General features: G+C 39.9%; 1 protein-coding gene across 2 annotated transcripts in view; it reads left to right on the top strand.

The window, feature by feature from the left end:
* Positions 1–18,591, top strand: part of TMEM182 (transmembrane protein 182) — a 30,219-nt gene extending 11,628 nt beyond the window's left edge. Inside the window, exons 4-5 of one of the 2 annotated variants that reach the window (XM_061626794.1) lie at positions 6,630–6,767; positions 12,682–18,591. In XM_061626794.1, the coding sequence (XP_061482778.1) occupies positions 6,630–6,767; positions 12,682–12,905 (362 nt within the window). In that variant the 3' untranslated portion in view covers positions 12,906–18,591. The remainder of the gene's footprint in view (positions 1–6,629; positions 6,768–12,681) is intronic. The other variant, XM_061626795.1, reaches the window with a different exon arrangement.
* The last annotated feature ends 715 nt before the right edge of the window (positions 18,592–19,306 follow it).

The following is a 19,306-nucleotide window of genomic DNA, read 5'->3' as shown; positions in this document are numbered from 1 at the left end:
GTTGCAAATTCTGTATTTGCAAACATTTGTTAAAGATGATATTTTCTGCTAATGGTGAGCAATAGCAGTTGTAAGCTATGGGTGGTATTCAATGTTGGTCTAACTCAGGGTAGACCCATTGAAGTTAATAGACATAACTAACTTAGGTTCATTAATTTCAGTGGGTCTACTCTGAGTAGACTCAACTATGTCGCATTTACAAAAAACTGCTCCCTTGCTTTCAGAAGCGTCCTGACTGAGATTTTTAAATATTGATTGAACAAAGATTGGTTAAGAACCAGTCATCCAGATTATTGATTTTTTTAAAATAAAAAGTTACAGCCATAAAATTTTCATTTATCAAAAATACAAAAGTCCGCAAACTCCTATTCTAGTGAGAGAATCTTATAGTGATGTACTTCAATTCTTAATGCATTTCACTATATTGATCTCGTCACCCTGCAATCTTAGAGTACTGGGCATGACTAACCAGACTGGAAGCCATTGCAAACACAGCAAAATCATGTGGTTAGCTTGCCTGTACCAGTTTAGTCTGCAGATCTGTTTGAATGGTCACCCACAAAAGCAAGCAAGTCCTTCTATGCATGTTTAAAACTAGCATGTCAGGAAGAAATAGTCCAGGTTTGCCTTTTCTCTGATGTCCCACTTTTCTACTGTGGAGAGACTTTTTATTCACGGGGGACCACTAATCTGTCTTCAAAGGTTTACCCACCTATAATCCAAAGTCTAGATTAAAAAAAGCTGTATCGCATGATTCTAGTGCACGTGTAGATAGGTTTACAGAACTGAACTAAATGTTATGATAAAAAGCATTGGGTTGTTTCCCCCCCCCCCCCGCATCTGTGTGCTTATATTTCCACCTCTCCCTTTCAGTGGCAGCTGTGTGTTTGTGATAATGTCTGGTTTACCTTCAGTAGGGGGCTTTAATCCAGAGGCAAGTTTTCAAAGTGTGCCTTAGGTTGCTGCTTTCACACAACAGGCATGCTGGTGAGGAAGCATTACTTTCCCACAATCAACTGGAAGTGTGATCAAAATGGAGGTTCCATATGAACAAAACATTTCTCAGCAGTCTTCTGTCCCATATGGCCAAGATGTTTACTTGAAACTACCTTCTGGTCGGCAAAGACCTTTTCTAATGTTACTTGGAAGTTTGCAGGTACAACCCCATTTTATCATTTTTCTGCTTAGCACATCTGGAGAGTTAATGATTAGTTGGTGAGTAATTTCCCCTAGTTCAGCTACAATGCTAAACCCCCTTACCTGGGATTTACTTCTGAGTAGGCATGGTGAGGATTACGCTGTTGTTAGTTAGCTTTTGTTCCCACCACGGGTGTGTGTGAAATTACTGTTTGTTTTTCCCCCTTTCATTATGTCACATTGCACAGTTTCACTATAATAGAAAATAAAAAGGGGAGAAAGCTTACTAAATCAGGGGAAACAATTCCTCCTGTCATAATGTGCAGGAAAGCAAAATGATGCTAATGATACTTTTTTAAAAAAAAATAGACTGAACCTGCAAACAGGAAACTTTCAGTTTAAATGATCTGAAAAGGTGAATGATGCTTTGCCTGTCCACAGTATGCCGGTTGGGGTTCCAACTGCATTTTTAGCAGCAACAACAATCAGCACAAATCATGATTTTATACTGAAAATGGTTACAATTACAATGGGTAATTAAATAATTTGAAGCAGACACAGCTTGGTTGGTAATGCTTTGTTTTGAGAGGAATGGAAGAGAAGTATATTTTATATTTTATGTAAACCACTGAGGGGTTTTGATGACTAAGTGGTATATAAATTCTATTTAATAAAACAAAATAAGTAAGCAGATCAAGTAAAATCATAGAATGTGGCTGCACCCAACAAACTCTTAGTGAGATTCTCTACTGAAGCTGCAGGGCTTCTTGCACACATGGGGCTGATTGCTTTAGTTTAACAGATTTTAAAAAGGTAGCACTTCTGTCCTGATTTCAAAAATCCCTTTCATACTGCAGTATCTGTTGTATTAAGGAACAGCAGTTTTTTTAGCCAATATACCGGCATTTTTGGCAACTGTCTTTCACATGGCTCCTTTTCGTCCCTCACCCATTATACATATGTGCACTGTTCCCCACTGTGTAGGAGGTCTAAGATCTTGTCCCGTTGCCATGCAAGCCCTCTCCTTTTAGGATCTGACTTTTTAAATTATTCTAGTTGTATCGACTTGGGGGGTATGTCTAGGAAATGCTACTATCTGTGCCGATGCTGAAATACCGGTAAAATTTTCATCAGGCAAAAAATCCCCTGCACAACTGAAGGGCGGGAATGCACTGCATGCTGGGATGCCTGTCACATGAGTGGCTGCAGCTAGAGAAAAAATCCTGCAATCTTCCAGGTTCTCAGCCTTGCTAAAGGATTATTTCTGGTATCATTTATCATGGAAATTTGCACTAAACTTCCACTACATTCCACTATAATTCCGTAGCTAGCTTGTACGTCATGTGAAAAGTCAAATATAATGCACAAATTACCAGGTAAGTAATCGTCAGAATAACAGAATAATCTGCAGTGTGAAAGCAGCCTAGGACTCATGATTGTTATTTGTATCAGTGTAGTACACCAAAACACTGGCAAAGTTTGGGATTCATTCCTTTTCTAAAAATGACCTGACTATGCTTCACCAGGCTAAGATCACACTTTGCCAAAGGTTATGGGCCTAGAGAAATGCCAGGGTTGCTCTTTGTTCTCCAAATTCTGTGACACTAACTTGTATATTAACTTGTTAGGTTGCTTTGGGACATTTTTGTACTGAACAATTACTGTTATTAATTACTAATGTAGTCTGTAATAATAATACTGTGAAGAGTTTTTAGGAGTAATTTATTATTTCTGGGATTGGCAGTATCAATATGGCAGAAGTCAGACTTACGTTCATCCCATGCAGTCCAATCCCCCTTGTCCTGTTCCGACTCCATTATATTTTTAGCTTTGTGTAATATTGCCAAAGCATGTGCTGTGACATGATGAGGAAAAATGTTGCGAAGCCAAGTTATGGAAACTGTTATCCTGTTGCAACAACACAGAGCGGTCAGACTTCAGATGCATAGCACTGGTTAAATTCCTATGCTACTTTCTTACACTGCTCTGCTTTAGAAATATCTTGAATGTAGATATTGGAAATAGTTCTGATTTCTATATGGGAGATATACTAGAATATCTGTAAATTATCGTTGATGTATTTGCGGCAGGGAAAGTGGAAGATATTGTTCATTATGTACTATGTTGCTCCCTATATATTTCCCCTAGGAATAGATTTATCAGAAGGATTCTACAGAGTTTTCTTTTTGAACAGTAGGGAGAAAATTTGTTACCTGCTGATGGATGGGGATGAATATGTGATGTATAAGGTTTGCTTTGGCAGCCTAGTGGTTAGACAACATTTCATTGCACAACATAGGGTCCAGCATGCTGGGGACCACTTATGCTCAACCTGTTTGTAGTTTTGTGATGACCAATGGTTTTTAGCAAATAAACTTGACTGACTGACTGATATATGGGAAACAACAAGGCTTCTCCTTCCTCCCCTTCCCTCTGCAGTTCTGTGTGCCCCCAATATTGGCAGTGGAGAATTGTGGGACCCTTCAGAACAGATTTAGGAGAAGTTCAGGAGGCTTCTTCGGGAGGAAAGGAATGAGAAATACCATTCTGTGAATGGAACATGATATTGCAGTCAATAGATAGTATTTAAGTAGAGCCTCATTATTATATAGTCATATGAAGACAATTAATAAATAGGCTCATTTCCACATACGCATGGGGGGAAATGTAGAACTTTATAGAGAAAGAAATACAAATTCTGGGAATCAATTGTTTAATTGGAGTTATATCTTACCCACCTCAAGGTGTCAGAGAGAGTAGATAGCAATATGCCAATACCCTATCCTTCTCTATCTTGCACTATTCCTGGTAGCCAAAATACTGGTTGAATGAAAACATCTTACACAACTTAATGAAGACAGGCTTTGATGACTCTCCACTGGAAAAGAATTTCAAAGTTTAAGACCTTTGTGATTCTGGATAATCTAAACACTTGTGGGGTAGATGCCATGTGCAAAAGGATACTATAAGTGACTGCCTCATTTGAACTACCTGCAGACCTAGTTTTTAAAGGAGGCCTTATTATGGCCCCAGCATGTCTGTGGGCATGAGGGACTGGGCCAACTCACCACCAAGGATATGGAACATGTTGCCATGAGATAACCTATTGGACTCAATTTAACATGCATTCAGGCACCAATTAAAAACTTTAATCATCATCATCATCATATGTTATGATTTTACAGAGCAATCTGTAGCCAGCATAAGTTGTGCTGGAGCAAGAGAAGCCGGCATAAATTTCCACCACATCCAGTTGCCATTCAGGAGCCTCTGGAGTGGCTGCAAGCCGGCTTAGCCGGGAGTAAGCCCCCTCCATTGACTTCAATTGCAATTATTTTCTTAGACCTACCTTTTTCCCAGTGTAACTTTTGCCTGGATTGGGACCTGAAGGAACACTCCAAACACGAGTTGGATGTGGCCTAAGTCCCCTCACCTCAGCTCCTCCCTGACACACCCCAACATGCCCCTTTTCCAGGGCTCCACCAGCTCCACTTGCACTAGTCTCAGCTGAGCTGTCTGGGTCCTGGCTAAGGTGGGCTGAGGGACTTAAGTTGGTGTAGCATGGCTGAGACAGGGCCCTACTGGCTCAGCTGGAGATCCACCGAATCCAACTCCCTTCAGCCCAGCATAAATACAAGTTGTATTGTATCCTTACTCTTGTTTTATGGCTGCTGATGGTTATTTTAAATATATATAATGGTGGCTTTTTATCTGCTCCTGTGCTAGTTGTTTATGACTGTTTTCTAGCTTTTGAAATTATTATTGAAATAGTTAACTGCCAAGAGGGCTCAATTATTGATAGATTAAAAAATATATAAATTCATAAAATAAATATAAAGCTTCAGATGACTTAACAAGATCTAGCCAAAACTAGATGTCTTATATTTCAGTTGAATGCATACATAAATCTCTCCTTTTGAATCTAGAGGAGTTCATCATACTAATTTTGAGCTGTATATTGCCTATTGATACTACGAGACTGAGCTAATGTAAAGTCAATAGTCTGGTCAACAGAAAAACTCTAGGGTTACAGAATCCCAAGATATCTGCAACAGCCCCTTTTCCTGAAGAGAAAAACGATGACCTACTGTGACAACATGGAAGCTTTCTATGATGGCTGGTGATGTCATGACATACTTAATTAAAATATGGCAGAGCTTTGCTTTTTAGATAATGAAAGTGATGTAAGCTAATTTCTTTCAAATGCAAAAATGTTGGATTTTTCTAATGCTAATTGAAATAAAGTGAGGTGAGGAAGAGAAAAGAAGCATGCAGCAAAATTCTACTTAGTGAATTATTATGGAGGGCAAAAATATAAATATTTTAAGATCAATAAATATAAATATCTGCTTCCATTGAAGATAATATATACAGTATGGATTGCTAGAACTCTCATATACTGTAACATTTATTAAACATCTTCTGTCACATATGACTAGTTGTATGAATACAGATTGTCTTTGCTCAATGCTGTTAATACCAAACCTGGTATTAAACTACTTTTGAAAGCCACTTATTAAACTTAAGCTGTCACTTGTGATACATAGGCCTACATTTTTTGGGATTATTTTAGCTCTAGGAAAACAGACTCTAACATAATTTGTCTAACGAGGAATTAATATTCCCCCTTTTACAATGTACAAAATGAATTTATTTCCAATACCATAGTCTTCAAAGTGTCTCCAAAAATAGATGTGTAATTAAGCAGCTAAATTATTGTATTATGACCATTTTTGGGGGCCACCATATGTCACAAAACTCTCAGCCCATTTATCACCAGCTGCTTCCATTAATTCAGCATTGCTTGCCCTTGGCTCAATGAGATTCTGTAATTTTGCATTTTGATTTGAATAATATACAAAGAACTGAATGGCTCTGATGATAGACGAATATGACTTTCTCGTTTGATACATTTTCCCCCTGGTTCTCCTGTGGGTGTTTTCAGTTTTATTTTTAAAAAAATCATACGTCAATGCATTTTATGAAATACACAAGTCAATTTATATTTTGAATAGGGAAGGATTCTAAGTTCTTATCCTGGCCCTATCCTAGGAATTTCCAGATTTACTTTCTTTCTTGTGTCTGTTTCTACTTTGGTAAACCCTGCTGCATCTAGTGAAACCATATAATTATCTAGAAGAATCTTGGCTATAGTTCAGCACACCATTTTATGAACAATTTCCATTCACCAAGTAGATGAACTTATTAACCGCACACATATACTGTAGATATCAAGCAACCAGGTTTCGTAGCACTCTTATTTACATCATTACATTCCAAGATCATCTGATAGGATTTGGCATTCAAGTCTAATGAAAGACATATGGTGCCTTAGATTACTCTTGCACAGGAAGCGGTGTTGGAATAAGTGTTCAGCTTGCTGATTAGGAAAAAAAGAAAAATGGGAGGGGACTTGCCTTACACTCTAAGGATGTTTTTGAAAAATCCTCTTTCTGTATCTCTTCCACCTCCCCCCCCCCGGCAATCTTTAGTTTATCGAGGTTTCTGGTCTGTTATCATGCTGCTGGGAGTGGTTACTGTGGTCGTTGCCAGCTTCTTCATAATCTGTGCTGCACCGTTTGGTAGTCACGTGCTCTACAAAGCAGGAGGAGGCTTTTTCATCACTGCTGGTGAGTGCCACATTTTAATCCAAATTCAGCTACCCTATTCATTTTACAAACTTTCAACCTTTTTAAAAGAACAGCACTTGGGAAGGATTTTTTATCTTGACTTCCATAAAAAGAATATATATATATATTAAATTATATATCTGGAAAATTTCTGGCACAAGGCTCATAGAAGGAAATGGATACTGAGAAAGAAATGGGAGAGTTCATATTCCATCTACGTAGGTCTGATAGTAATAGGTCTTAAGCAGGAGAAATTACAGCCACAGAACAGCCCTGCCAGGTAGTCTACTGCCATCACTCCATCCAGGGGAAAAGACTCTGTAAGGGCTTGCCCGCAATCCCAAAGGAACAAGAGCTAAAAAGCCACGCTGTCTGCCCCTGGAGTCTTGTCAAAAAGCATAATCAGTAGCCTTGTAACCACAAGGGACCTAGGAGCCTGATTAAGACCTGAGTTCCCTGCAAGAACACGCACAGCACAAATATGAGGTAGTTTTATTAATAATTTTAAAAGTACAGATGAAAAATCCTTGTACTCTTCAGAATTTACTGATGTTCCTTTCCTGTTGGTATGTGTTCCTTTAAAGTATTTGGAGCTGTAGTGGCAAACCTCAGGTCCAGGGGCCACATGGTGACCTCCGGGCCTCTCTGTCTGGCCCGTGAGGCTCTCCCCAGACAATGCCCCTCCCCAGGTCACACTCCTTTCCCTCAGGCCCCACCCCTTACAAGCCCTGCTCTGTGCCCTGCTCACCCTGAGTTCTTTTGCCTGGCTGGAATGCGATATCTCTTGGTTGCTTGGACAGAGAGACGTGTGCGTGGAAACCTCTGGCTTTTGCATGGCTGGAATACAGCCTACTGTACAACAGTAAGAGTCACAGCTGTTGCTCTGTCCACTTTTTCCTCTGGCCCCTCCCACCAGTGTCATGCAGCTCCCAAAAGTTTCCCATTTATTTATTTATTTATTGTATGTGTATACCGCCCCATAGCCGATGCTCTCTGGGCGGTTTACAGTAACTAAAAACATTAAAAACAAATATAAAAGTTTAAAACACATCTTTTAAAAACAATTTAAAACACACTTTAAAAAAAATGAGGAAATGCAGTTCTTGGGCTGAACATCTCCCACCGACTTAGAGTTACTCACTGCCTCTCCTAATTTGGCTGAGTGGTATCCTCTGTTGTCTGGAAATTAATTCTAGAGGGTCATATGGAAATTTCTCATGCTAGAATAAGTACCATCAAATTAATCCCTCCACCCGCACCCATGACCAACAGTTAGATCCAGACTGAGTTAGTTGCACTTAAGTCCCATCAACATCAGTGTGAAAAGTTAGTTGTGATTTCATAGAATCATAGAATCGTAGTGTTGGAAGGGGCCTACAAGATGATCGAGTCCAGTCCCCTGCTAAGTGCAGGAATCCAGGTAATACATACCTTACAAGTGGCTGTCCAGCTGCCTCTTGAATGCTTCCAGTGTTGGAGAGCCCACCACCTCCTTGGGTAATTGCTTCCATTGTTGTACAGCTCTAATAGTTCGGACGTTTTTCCTGATGTTCAGTTGAAATCTGGCTTCCTGCAACTTGAGCCCATTATTCCGTGTCCTGCACTCTGGGATGATCGAGAAGAGATCTTGGCCCTCCTCTGTGTGACACCCTTTCAAGTACTTGAAGAGTGCTATCATATCTCCCCTCAGTCTTCCCTTCTCACTTAAATCCCATTAATTTCAATGGGAAATAAGTGCAACTAACTTGTCTGAAGTAGACATAATGTTGCCAAACTACTGACATTATTGTTGTACATGAAGCCCTAAGAAGCTGAAGCAATTTTTCATCAGGTCCACTGCAGTGTGACAATATGAGTTAAGATAGGCTACATTTTAAAAATGAAAAACCTTACAATGGATAACTTACCAACTTATAACAATAACTATAACAATGACATGACCACTCCTACCCCCAATATTTCAGTATTAATTAAACTCTTTAATGTTCATCATCCAATAACTTTGGCTTGTTAAAGGCATGTCAAACTGGAAATGCATTAAGGCTTGATCTCCAGTTGAATGATGGACAGTATACAAGAATGTCACTCTGTTGACATGTGCTGTACTGGGTACTTTTGGGACTTTGTAGGAGGGACCTACAAGAAAAAGGAGCTCAAGTTATTTAGGCGTTCTACATTATTAATATTACTACTGTTTAAAATTTAATTTGTATTAGTATGAGTAGGGTATTTATTTCTGTACAGAACACTGTGGTGAATCAAGTCATGCTCAGAAGACTTATGATTTATAATACAATTTGAATACAGCATTGCAATACTGGTACTTGAAACATTGAGGCTGTAATCCTATATGCATTTACTTGGGATTAAGCCACACTGAATTTATTGGAAATTGACATATATAGGAATGCATTGTTGGTATAATATCAGGGTTATAAACTGCCAAGATCATAATGCCATTATACACATCGACGGTGTTACCATACTTGAAATTCTGTGTATAGTTCTGGTTGCCTCACCTCAAATAGTATATTGTGGAGCTGGAAGTTTCAGAAAGGGTCACCAAAATAAACAAGGGGATAGCGCAACTCCCGTGTGAGGAAAGGTTGCAGCATTTGGGGCTTTTTAGTTTAGAGAAAAGGCAAGCAAGAAGAGAAATGACAGAGATGTATAAAATCATGCATGGTATGGTGAAAGTGGATAGAGATGAAGTTTTTCTCCCTCTCTCTTAACACTCTCATTAAGTTACATTCAGTGAAGCAGAATTTTGAAAGATTCAGGAAAAGTAAAATAAAGTACTTCTTCACACCGTGTTTAAATTATAGAATTTGCTACCACAAGAGGTTGTGGTGGCCACCAACTTGGATGCCTTTTGAAAGAGGATTAGACAAATTCATGGAGGATAAGGCTATCAGTGGCTACTAACCCTCATGGCTATGTTCTAGCTCCACTGTGGGAGGCTGTGTGTCTCTGAATAACCAGTTACTGTACTGGGAATCACAGGTGGAGAGAGTACGGTTGCACTTGGGTCTTGCTTTTGCATTCCCATAGGCCTCTGTGAGAACAGGATGCTGGACTAGATGGGCCATTGGCCTGATCCAGCCGGCTTTTCTTATATTAAAAGTAGAGACTGGAGTTGGCATCAAAGGAACTTTATGTGCACAACTCTTGCAAGGTTGATTTAAATATGCCTTCTTAGGTTTATGTTCCTTGCCTGCTGTTCCCTAGGAATGTCCAGCCACTTGTTGTAGAGCACTTTGGTTCCTGCTATAAGTTGCTATCATTACAGAAGCAGCTGTGTGACTGGGTTTCCCCCCCCTACTCGGCTCATGCTAAATTACACCCTCTCACTGCAGTAACTTGGGTCTTATGAAAAGCCTCAATAGCGGAACTTGTCAGTTATTGCTTTATGTGTAAAAAGTATCAATATGTAGCTTGACAACACCCATGGTGGGAGCAAAATCTGTGAGGTAAACCCAGGAACAAAACAACTGCTTACAAATCAGCATAGTTCTACATTTACTAAAGGCACCAGCCCGAGGCTCCTGTCACTCTCTTCAGCACCTGTTGACTTCATGTCTGTACAGTGGAAGCTTTATGCCACAAGCCGCCATTCAGTGCTGATGAGCAAAAGACATTTTGCTATGTGGAAGGAATAAGTAAGGCCAGAAAATTGCTCTTGAATTCATAAGGCATTTCTAAAGGAAATAAGCAGAAGAGTGTATGTGTGTGTATGTGTGTATGAAACAGATTAAAGAGAATAAATGTTAATAGTAGAAATGACTGACCTCAGAGAAGCCTGTGTCTTATCTCACTGCACAGTGCTGTGTATCAAAATGGGCCTACTTTAAAAATAAACTAGCAAAATAGAAAAGGCATGGGGAGAGGGAAAAGACCAAGAGTGGTTCTCTATCCTAATCTCTCTGACATATATTTTAGAAATAATTCCCCCCAGTCCTTTGTGATTCATTGCAGTTTTTTAAAAAATTCTGTTTGACTATACAACGGATATTTGTGCTTCAAGCAAAGGTCTAACAAGCTGAAAATGAGGAAATATGTTTGCAGTCTGAAATGTTTCTAAAAATGCATACTTCTTGAAGTGATGGCAGGGATGAGGTTAATCTCAGCCACTGGGCTTGAAAACATTGGCTATGGCCCTTTCTGACATTTGCCAGCATAAGAGGTTGAGAACAGTTTCCCCAAAATAAATACATTCCATTTGGCACTTCCCACTTCATAATGAACTGACATTACAATTAGGCTTGTAGTTGATCCTTTCCTGCCTTTCAAAGCACATAAATGTTTTGAAAGAAGAGAGGCAAGCAAACAGTGATAGCTTAAGGATATAGGAAGTGGCTTCAGCAAGTTATAGGACTGAATGCTACTTCATGAACAGTAGTTTTACACAGATGACACCGGATGCATGGCTGGTGGGGCATGTGACTGGTGTGCACATCAGCAGTAGGGGGTGGGGCTTGCACACAAAAGCTCCCAAGTTCAATCCAAGGCATCTCCAGGTAGGGCTGGGAAAGAGTCCTGCCTGAAACCCTGGAGAGCAGCTGGCAGTTTGGGTAGATAATACTGAACTATATAGACCAATGGTCTGATAGCATAAGGCAGCTTCCTGTGTTTCATCACATTTGCTTTTAATGCATGAGGTGGTTCATCCAGCAGCGGTTGGTGACTCCATATTAGTGGGCCAGCGGAATCTGCTCCAGATTTTAGTCTGAACTTTCAACAACTTTTTGTCACTGCACTACCCCAGCTTTCAAGGCTATTGAAGATACACCGATATTAAGCCAACTGTGTGAAGCAATCTGACAATGACTGAGTTTGCATGCTTAGTGTGAAGATGCAAGTGTGCAGGTCTCCTAGAGAGGAGATTGAGGCTGCTGTGCCACCATAAGCTAAGGCATGATTTTGCTTACTGTGTCATCTGAAGCTGAGCTTGTGGCTTATCTCACTCCAGACACAGTAGAAGCTGTAACCAGGTTGGTTCTTGGGTTTACACTACAGTTCATAGTTTATTTGGAGGAGACTATCTTATTTTGTTTTATGTATTTGGACAATATGTTTTATGCTATTTTTGAATGCTTTCTATGCTGGTCTTTTACTGTAATAAAGAAAGGTTTTATTTTATAAGCCCAGGTTTAGATGGTGAACATTGAACAACATGAGAACATGGGGAAGAGAGCAATGGCCCCTCACACATTTGTGCTAAGCCAAACTAAGGCTTAGTTGTATGTGAGAACTGAGCCACTTTCCACTGGATCTACCAAGGCATTTTTTAAGTAACGGTTGTGTGTTCAAATGCCCCCTCATTCATAGCTTTTGGACACCCAGTGGACACAAATGGACACATAAAATTTCATCAATGAACCAAGAACACAAATTCAGACTGGAAGCTACTGAAAGACTGACTAGAGTTATGAAATTTTAGTGAAATTGAATAGAAACAGTAGAACATAGAGGCACATTACACAATATTTCTTAGGGTTATTATAAACCACCAGTCGTTCTGAAAAACTTCTTAACAAAATCTGTACATCATGATGTTTGGTTCTCTGTATCGTAATTCTTTTGTTTTGTAAGAATTCTGCTGCAGCAGGGTGTGGACCATAAGCAGGATTTTAAAAAAAATAGTTCACTTTTTAATTCATTAATTTACTGGTGGATAGGCAGGCTAGTAAGAATTTTGCTAGACTAGTAAGTTCTGTAAATGCATTTGCAAGGCTATGTTCACTCCCTGGTTTGTTTGTTTTTAGTTTGAATCACTTTTGCCTCAATCCAAATGTCAGGGCAACCAGTAACAATTCCTTTAAAAATGCCCCGGTATCTCCCAGCTATTTCTGTTATGCAGACAAATTGAGCTATCATATGTTTACTCAAACTTTGTTTTCCCTTCTTCCTTCAGGTATTTTGTTCACACTGGTTGTTATGCTGTATGTCATCTGGGTCCAGTCAATGGCTGATCTCAAAAACTATGCGATTATGAAGAAAATAGACTGTCCTGGTTTTTCTGTCTCTGTGCGCTATGGCTGGTCTTTTATATTGGCTCCAGTTGGAATATTTTTTGCTATGTTTTCAGGAATGCTGTTCCTTCTGGTAGGACGTACAATCTATCTGCACCCTGATTAATCAGATGTTTGAGATACTGGAATTATGGTGAAGTTTTGCTGAAAAACTATTTTTATACCATATTATCCTTCTTATAGCAGAGTGTTTGCTGGTGCTATTCTAGATCTGCTTAGGGTGCTAGTGCAATCCCATCCATGTCTACTCAGATATAAGTCCTGTTGAGTTCAGTGGGACTTATTTCCAGGTAAGCATTTATAAGATTGGAGCCTCAGTTACATATCCTTGTCATAAAGGAATAATAATCTAATTTAGACTTTTCAAATTCCTTCAGATCTTGATGAATTGGTTGCAACACATAAGATATTTTGCAACTTTATATCTCTATGTTCAACACACTGGGGGATGGATACAAATACGAAATCATGTAAGAATTACCCTTCCAGTATTTGCCTAATCCCTCGTACCATGCTTCCAGCAAGGCCAAAACCATTGCCCCACATCTGCCACAAGTCACCTCTTCCAGTAAAAACACTTTGCTCATCTTAGCAATGGCTCCTTTTTCTTGATGTAAGATTGAGTTCCTCCATCCTTGGAGACTTCTTCCAAGGGGAGAGTCTCTGTGCTTAAATAGGAATAGTCATTGTCAGTAACAGAGGGGCAAGTGTTAAAACTGGCTAGGTGAGTGCTGTATCTTGCCTTGCTGGGAGCATAAGGCAAAGCAAAGCAAAGGTCAATGATATAAGGGGGTGCCCATCCACAAGCAGTTGCATTGCTTCCTGCCATCTTCTGTGGATAATCTAAGCAAGAGCAAGTTTGATTATGTGCATTTCCTCATTAAGAAAGTAAATGTGTGAACTGGTCCGGAGAGAACTGCTTGTGCAGAACAGAACAAATGTGCCATAGAGTACATTAATCGCCCTTTCTTTCAGTATGTGGCATTAGCTTTAATATGAACAAATATTTCTGCTCGTAAAAATAGAGGACAGTTGTCCATGTATTGCTTTAGCCAATGTGGCAGTAGTACAGAAGACAATGTCAATGCAATAGTGCTTTGATGCTGCTATGAATATGTAACTGTTTGTATGCTTTCACGTGGTCCAAATCATAAACAATCAGTGTAACAGAACTGGAAAGTTTATGGGTCATCTAGTCCAGTCCTCTGTGAATGCAGTTTTTTTCCTGGGCTTCACAGCAATGCATGCTTTTCTGTTGTCTATTATAGGGTATTTATTTTATTATTATTTACTTTCCCCTGTACTTTATGGCTTGACTCCTTTGGTCAATTTCTGTCCATCAGTCACCTTTTTGTGGCCAACCTGGTCTCTTCTTTTGGCATACAAGAAAATCTGGGAACACTGCAATAAATGTGTAGAACCTCACCACATGAAAAGGGTGATGAGATGGCATCTGTAACCTCGGACCATATGAGAAACTTGCCATTCCCACATGTGGCTGCTTGGGAATTTGAAGCAGGAAATAATAGGTGATAGGGCCTTTCCACATTAGCTCGAGACTATAGATAACTGCAGCTTCTGCATAGTTAATCTCTCCCCCGCCCCACATCTATAAGAGGCTAGTGGGGAAATAGCCCTGCCTTGCAGTCTGGGCTCGTGTTGACACCCGGAGTCTTAGGGCACCTGCCCAGGGCTGAGTGTGCCTGCCCTACCCCTCCCATTTTTTTCTGGCCCATTTTTTAGCTACCCTTTTAATTTCCCACAATGCCCCCAATGTCACATTTAAAGGGCAGCCAGAGCTTGCTGTTCAGTGCTGTTGGAAGGCTGCCATGACAACCAGATAAGCTCACCAGGGCTCACTGACAGAGAAGGGTTCTCATCAGAGCACACTTTGCCCAGGGGCTCTTCAAACCCGGAGCCCTCCTTGCTGTGTTCAACTACATGGTACTTGGCAGCCCTCTGAGTTTTATGATACTGCATTTACCCAGTTTCTTATTAAAAGCAGCTAAAGAGAGAAAGACTTTCTGTAAGTTTACTGAGTAATTTGTTCTATAGTCTACACTTCTTACAGTAACGTTCCTGATAGTGAGCCTATGTCTGCTTCACTAGACTATAAACCCATCCTCTAGATTCCCTACTCCCTTCCTGTAATGGTACTGGGTATTTATTTATTTATTTAGAAAACTGATAAACCACTTGATCAAAGAGTTATCGAGGTGGAGTACAAATAAAATAAATTTGTATGATGACTTACTTGTACAGAAATGTATGAAAGTCCTATGACCCAGTCTAAGAGTTCCCTGCAGCTCCAGCCCTCACCCTCTCAATGCTGACTCCCTGTGAAGTGACTGGGAAAGCTACTTGCACAGAAGTTCTACCTGTGTGCACAGAGCTTCAGATCAGGGGCAGCTTCATATTTATTGCACAATCTACCCCAGGAGAAAGTGATTAACAACTGTGAAGTAGGCCGAATCTACGTCCTGAAAAAAATGGACAGATAAAATGTTTCTGTCAACATTTACCAGCAATATATGATAATTGGACTTCATTACAAATAAATATATATATTTGACATACGTTTTATATGAAAAATGCCTGTATATATTGTTTTTTTTAAAAATAAAAAAGTTAATTAAGAAAATAGTGAAAACAAATCTTTTTTCCTTAGCGCCCCAACTGAAGCTGAATTCCATTGTTTTAGCACAACCTGCCACTTAGTGTGGATGGGTCCTTTATTTTAGTTCTTCTGTTTATATCCTCCCCTCTCTCCCTCCCGTCCCCCTATGGACCTCCAAGCGACATACATAGTATCCCAGGCCATTTCCCATTCAGCCACTGACCACATCCAGACATAAGTTGTTTTGTTTTGTTTAAATATTTATGGATCACACTTTCATATAAAATTATTACAAGGTGGCATACAGTCTAAAAACACAATACTGCAGTTAAAAACAATAAGCATATCCATCAAAGTTTTGTTGCCTCCCTGCCTTCAGATCATTCCCTGGGACGTACTGATTGCTCTGGGCAAACAGGCAAGTGGCAAGCTACATTTCCTTCTGCTACAGCTGTTTTTACCTGCCACCCTCCCTTCTGTCACTGTTGCAGTGCTACCCCAGTAAAATACAATAACAATAAATAAATATCAAACAATTTGCTACCTTTTCATGACAACCAAATCAGCTGCCCTTATGTAGACTGGGGGATGAGTGGCTGCCACCACCACCTTATGATATGAAGGTTGTAGCCCTTTTTATCTGCAGAAATGTTAGACGTGGGCTGTTTACTGGCACAAAATTTGGTGGCTGTTATCCTGCACTATCTAGTGCAACTATCCTGTCACTTTTTTCACTGCAAAAAATACGGTCAGAAAAGTGATGTAAAATTGCACTGAAAAGTGCTGGATAACTGGGAACGTCCTATAACCGCAGGCGCAGGACAAATGCTTAATATAAAGACAATGCCTTATAACCTCTGTGCAAGTTTTGTGCCAATATGTCAACCTGAATGCCCAATAAACAACCAGTCTGGAAGCGCTCTCTGTTATTTTTCTTAGATACCTTGTACACCTGTTAACATGAGAACATGGGCTCCTGCTGGGAGGAAGGGCAGAATATACATCTAATAAATAAATAAACATAAGAAGAGCCCTGCTGGATCTGGCCCATGGCCCATGAAGTCCAGCACTCTGTTTTCACAGTGGACTGACCAACTAGATGTTTATGGGAAGCCCAGAAGCAGGATGTGAACAGTTTGATCGATCTTCTTTCCTTGGTGTGTGATCAGGACTTGAAAGCCTATATAAAACAAGCAACATTCTTGGCCCATTCCAGTATAACATTTTGCGCTTATCAATCTTTGGTTCTTTTTTTACAGCCTGAAAGGATCTTGTGAGCATCTATGCATGGTCTGTGCTGTCAGCAATTTGCATGGAAGCTACTTCTCCATGTAAATTATCCACAGTCAAATGCCATGAACTGCATCAGACAAATGTTTAGAATCCTACATACAGATCCATACAGGGGGCAAAAAAAGACAATTCACATGTAACATAAACACATGTTTGCACTGGTAGGGTTACTTAAAAAAAAAACTGATTCCTTGTCATGAATGAAAAGAAATGAAATGTTAGAATTGGCTGAAAATGTTACATCCAATGTTAAGGCATACCCCAGAACAATTGGTGCAGCCTGTTCCTTGCCAAGTGGTTTCTCCAGTTAGGAGTCCATTTCTAGGTTTTATTCTGTCACAACCGCTTTGGTGGACATCCAGGTCTTGTCAGGGCAGGCCCAGATGTGAAATCATGAAAAGAGAAGGCAGAGATGGGGAGTGCCTAACCAGCATTATGCTTGGGTGGGAAGGGCCGTACCTCACATGCTTTGAATGTAGAAGGTCCCAAGATCAATCCCCGGCATCTCCAAGTAGGGCTGGGGGGGGGAATCCTGCTTAAAACCCTGGAATTCTGGCAGTCGCTATGTCGACAATACTGATCTAGACAGACCAAAAGGCTGAGTCAGGATAAAGCAGCATGCTATGTTTCCCCCCACTTCCCCCAATGTTGCCCATCATCCCCTGCAACATGGCAAGCACATGTCTGGAACTCTGACTTGGGGAAAAACTGGCTAGTGAGGAGAGGGCTAAATACCTCTTTTCTGCCCTGTGTTTTTCTGTTTTAATTTATGTTTTCCAACTGCCACTTCTAAATGTTTCAGCAGAGACTTGCGTTCTTAGACCCAGGTTTCTGTCAAACATGCCATTTGGCCTGTAGTATCTCATAAAAGATGTGGTCGCTTTCCCAGCCTGTTTCTTGAAATGTCCAAGTAGATGTTTTAGCCTTGCCATAGGTAGTGGGAGCAACTACCTTCTGGGAGATTTAGTTGTGAATATTTATTTTATTTATTTATTTAATTAATTAATTTATACCCAGTCTTATGGCCAAAAGGCCCTCAAGGTGGCTTACAAGAAAAACACAAATACAGGAATACATCTATAAAACAATACAATTTACAAAATTAAATAACAAATAACATTATTAAAAAAAACAGCAATTACAAAACTTCCAATGAAAATACAGTGTGGTGCAGGCGCCTGGAGCGGCAGAAACATCTCAGGCTACCCCCAACAAAGCTGAATATGGGTGCCAGTCTATTAGTGATAAATTGTTTTAACTCTTTCCTCATGGCACCTCATCAGCTTTTGATAGCAAATGTACAAAAGAACAGTGGCAGATATCCAAAGAGACAAATGATGGGCATTAAAAGCAAAGGGGAAAAATTATAATAATATTTCAACTTGCACGCTGCTTTCAGAGTAACAGAAGTGGCTGACATCCAAAAAGACGGGGGTGAGGGAAGGGAGGGGAGAACCTCCAAGATGCTGGAAGAAAAGGAACACAGGTGATAAAATTCCACACTTGATTCACTCTATTGTGGAAAACTATAGCTTATTTGCAGTATTTGTACATTTTGATTATTAGATGACTTTGTACACAGATTCCATGTTCGCACCTGACGAAGGCTGAGTTTTATGTGGCCGAAACGCGTTGGGCTTATTTTTTCAATAAATTCATTTGGAATTTTATCACCTGCGTTCCTTTTCTTCTGGCATCTTGGGGATTCTCTCCTCTCTTCCCTCATCCCCGTGCTGCTTTCAGAACCAAGGGTCCCCTAAAGTAGCTCACAATCAAACAGGAACATACAACAGCAGCATCAAAATCCCAACGCATTAAAACAAAGTAAAATTCAGCAATAGGCAAAAAACCTTGTGGTTGAAGAACGTACCTATAGACCACAGATATTTCTATCAAATTTTAAAAAGCAGGGAAATTGGGAAGCTATAGTGAATGCACCAGGGGAGCAGGAGACCTGACCTCCTCTCTGAGATATTGTACTGCCCTACAAATTTGTCAACACAATTTGGGTTGGTCTTTCACAGTCCAATCCACTTCTTGTGTAGCTTGGAAGAATTGGGTAACATGTGCCTCTGAGCATATGGTGAGTGGTGGCAACACCTGCCATCTCCAAAGGTGCATAATTACATTTTGTATGTTTGTTGGTGTTCTTACTTTGCTTCTTTCCTGTGTTACTATTGTTTCTTCAGAGAGTTTAATCTAGAAAATTTTATTTCCCTCATTATTCATCCTAGAAACCTGTATCAAATTTATTTTTATTAATTTCAAAGCCTTTTTATTGGTCAATGTCATATGATGGTGAAGACAGCCTTTTGTGTTTCAAATTGGAGGTTATGTTCTATTTCTGTTTTGGGTGCAGTAACAGTTGAATCTGTTAAACTGAAACTGCAGTTTGATGTAAAATCAGACTAGTTACAATATATTGCTACTTAAGCAATGACTCTAGCTGTTGGGAAAAACAAACTTGGCCTGCCCAAGATGCATGTTTTCAGCATGCTATGTTTAAACCACTTCATTTAAGGAAAGGTGGGCATAGTCAATTAAAAACATAGAGTACACCTAGAAATTTGCTAGAATATATTTCACCGTTTTATCTT

The sequence above is a fragment of the Rhineura floridana genome, chromosome 5, assembly GCF_030035675.1.
Source record: "Rhineura floridana isolate rRhiFlo1 chromosome 5, rRhiFlo1.hap2, whole genome shotgun sequence".
NCBI lineage: Eukaryota > Metazoa > Chordata > Lepidosauria > Squamata > Rhineuridae > Rhineura > Rhineura floridana.
This window is presented reverse-complemented; position numbering and strand designations above follow the sequence as displayed.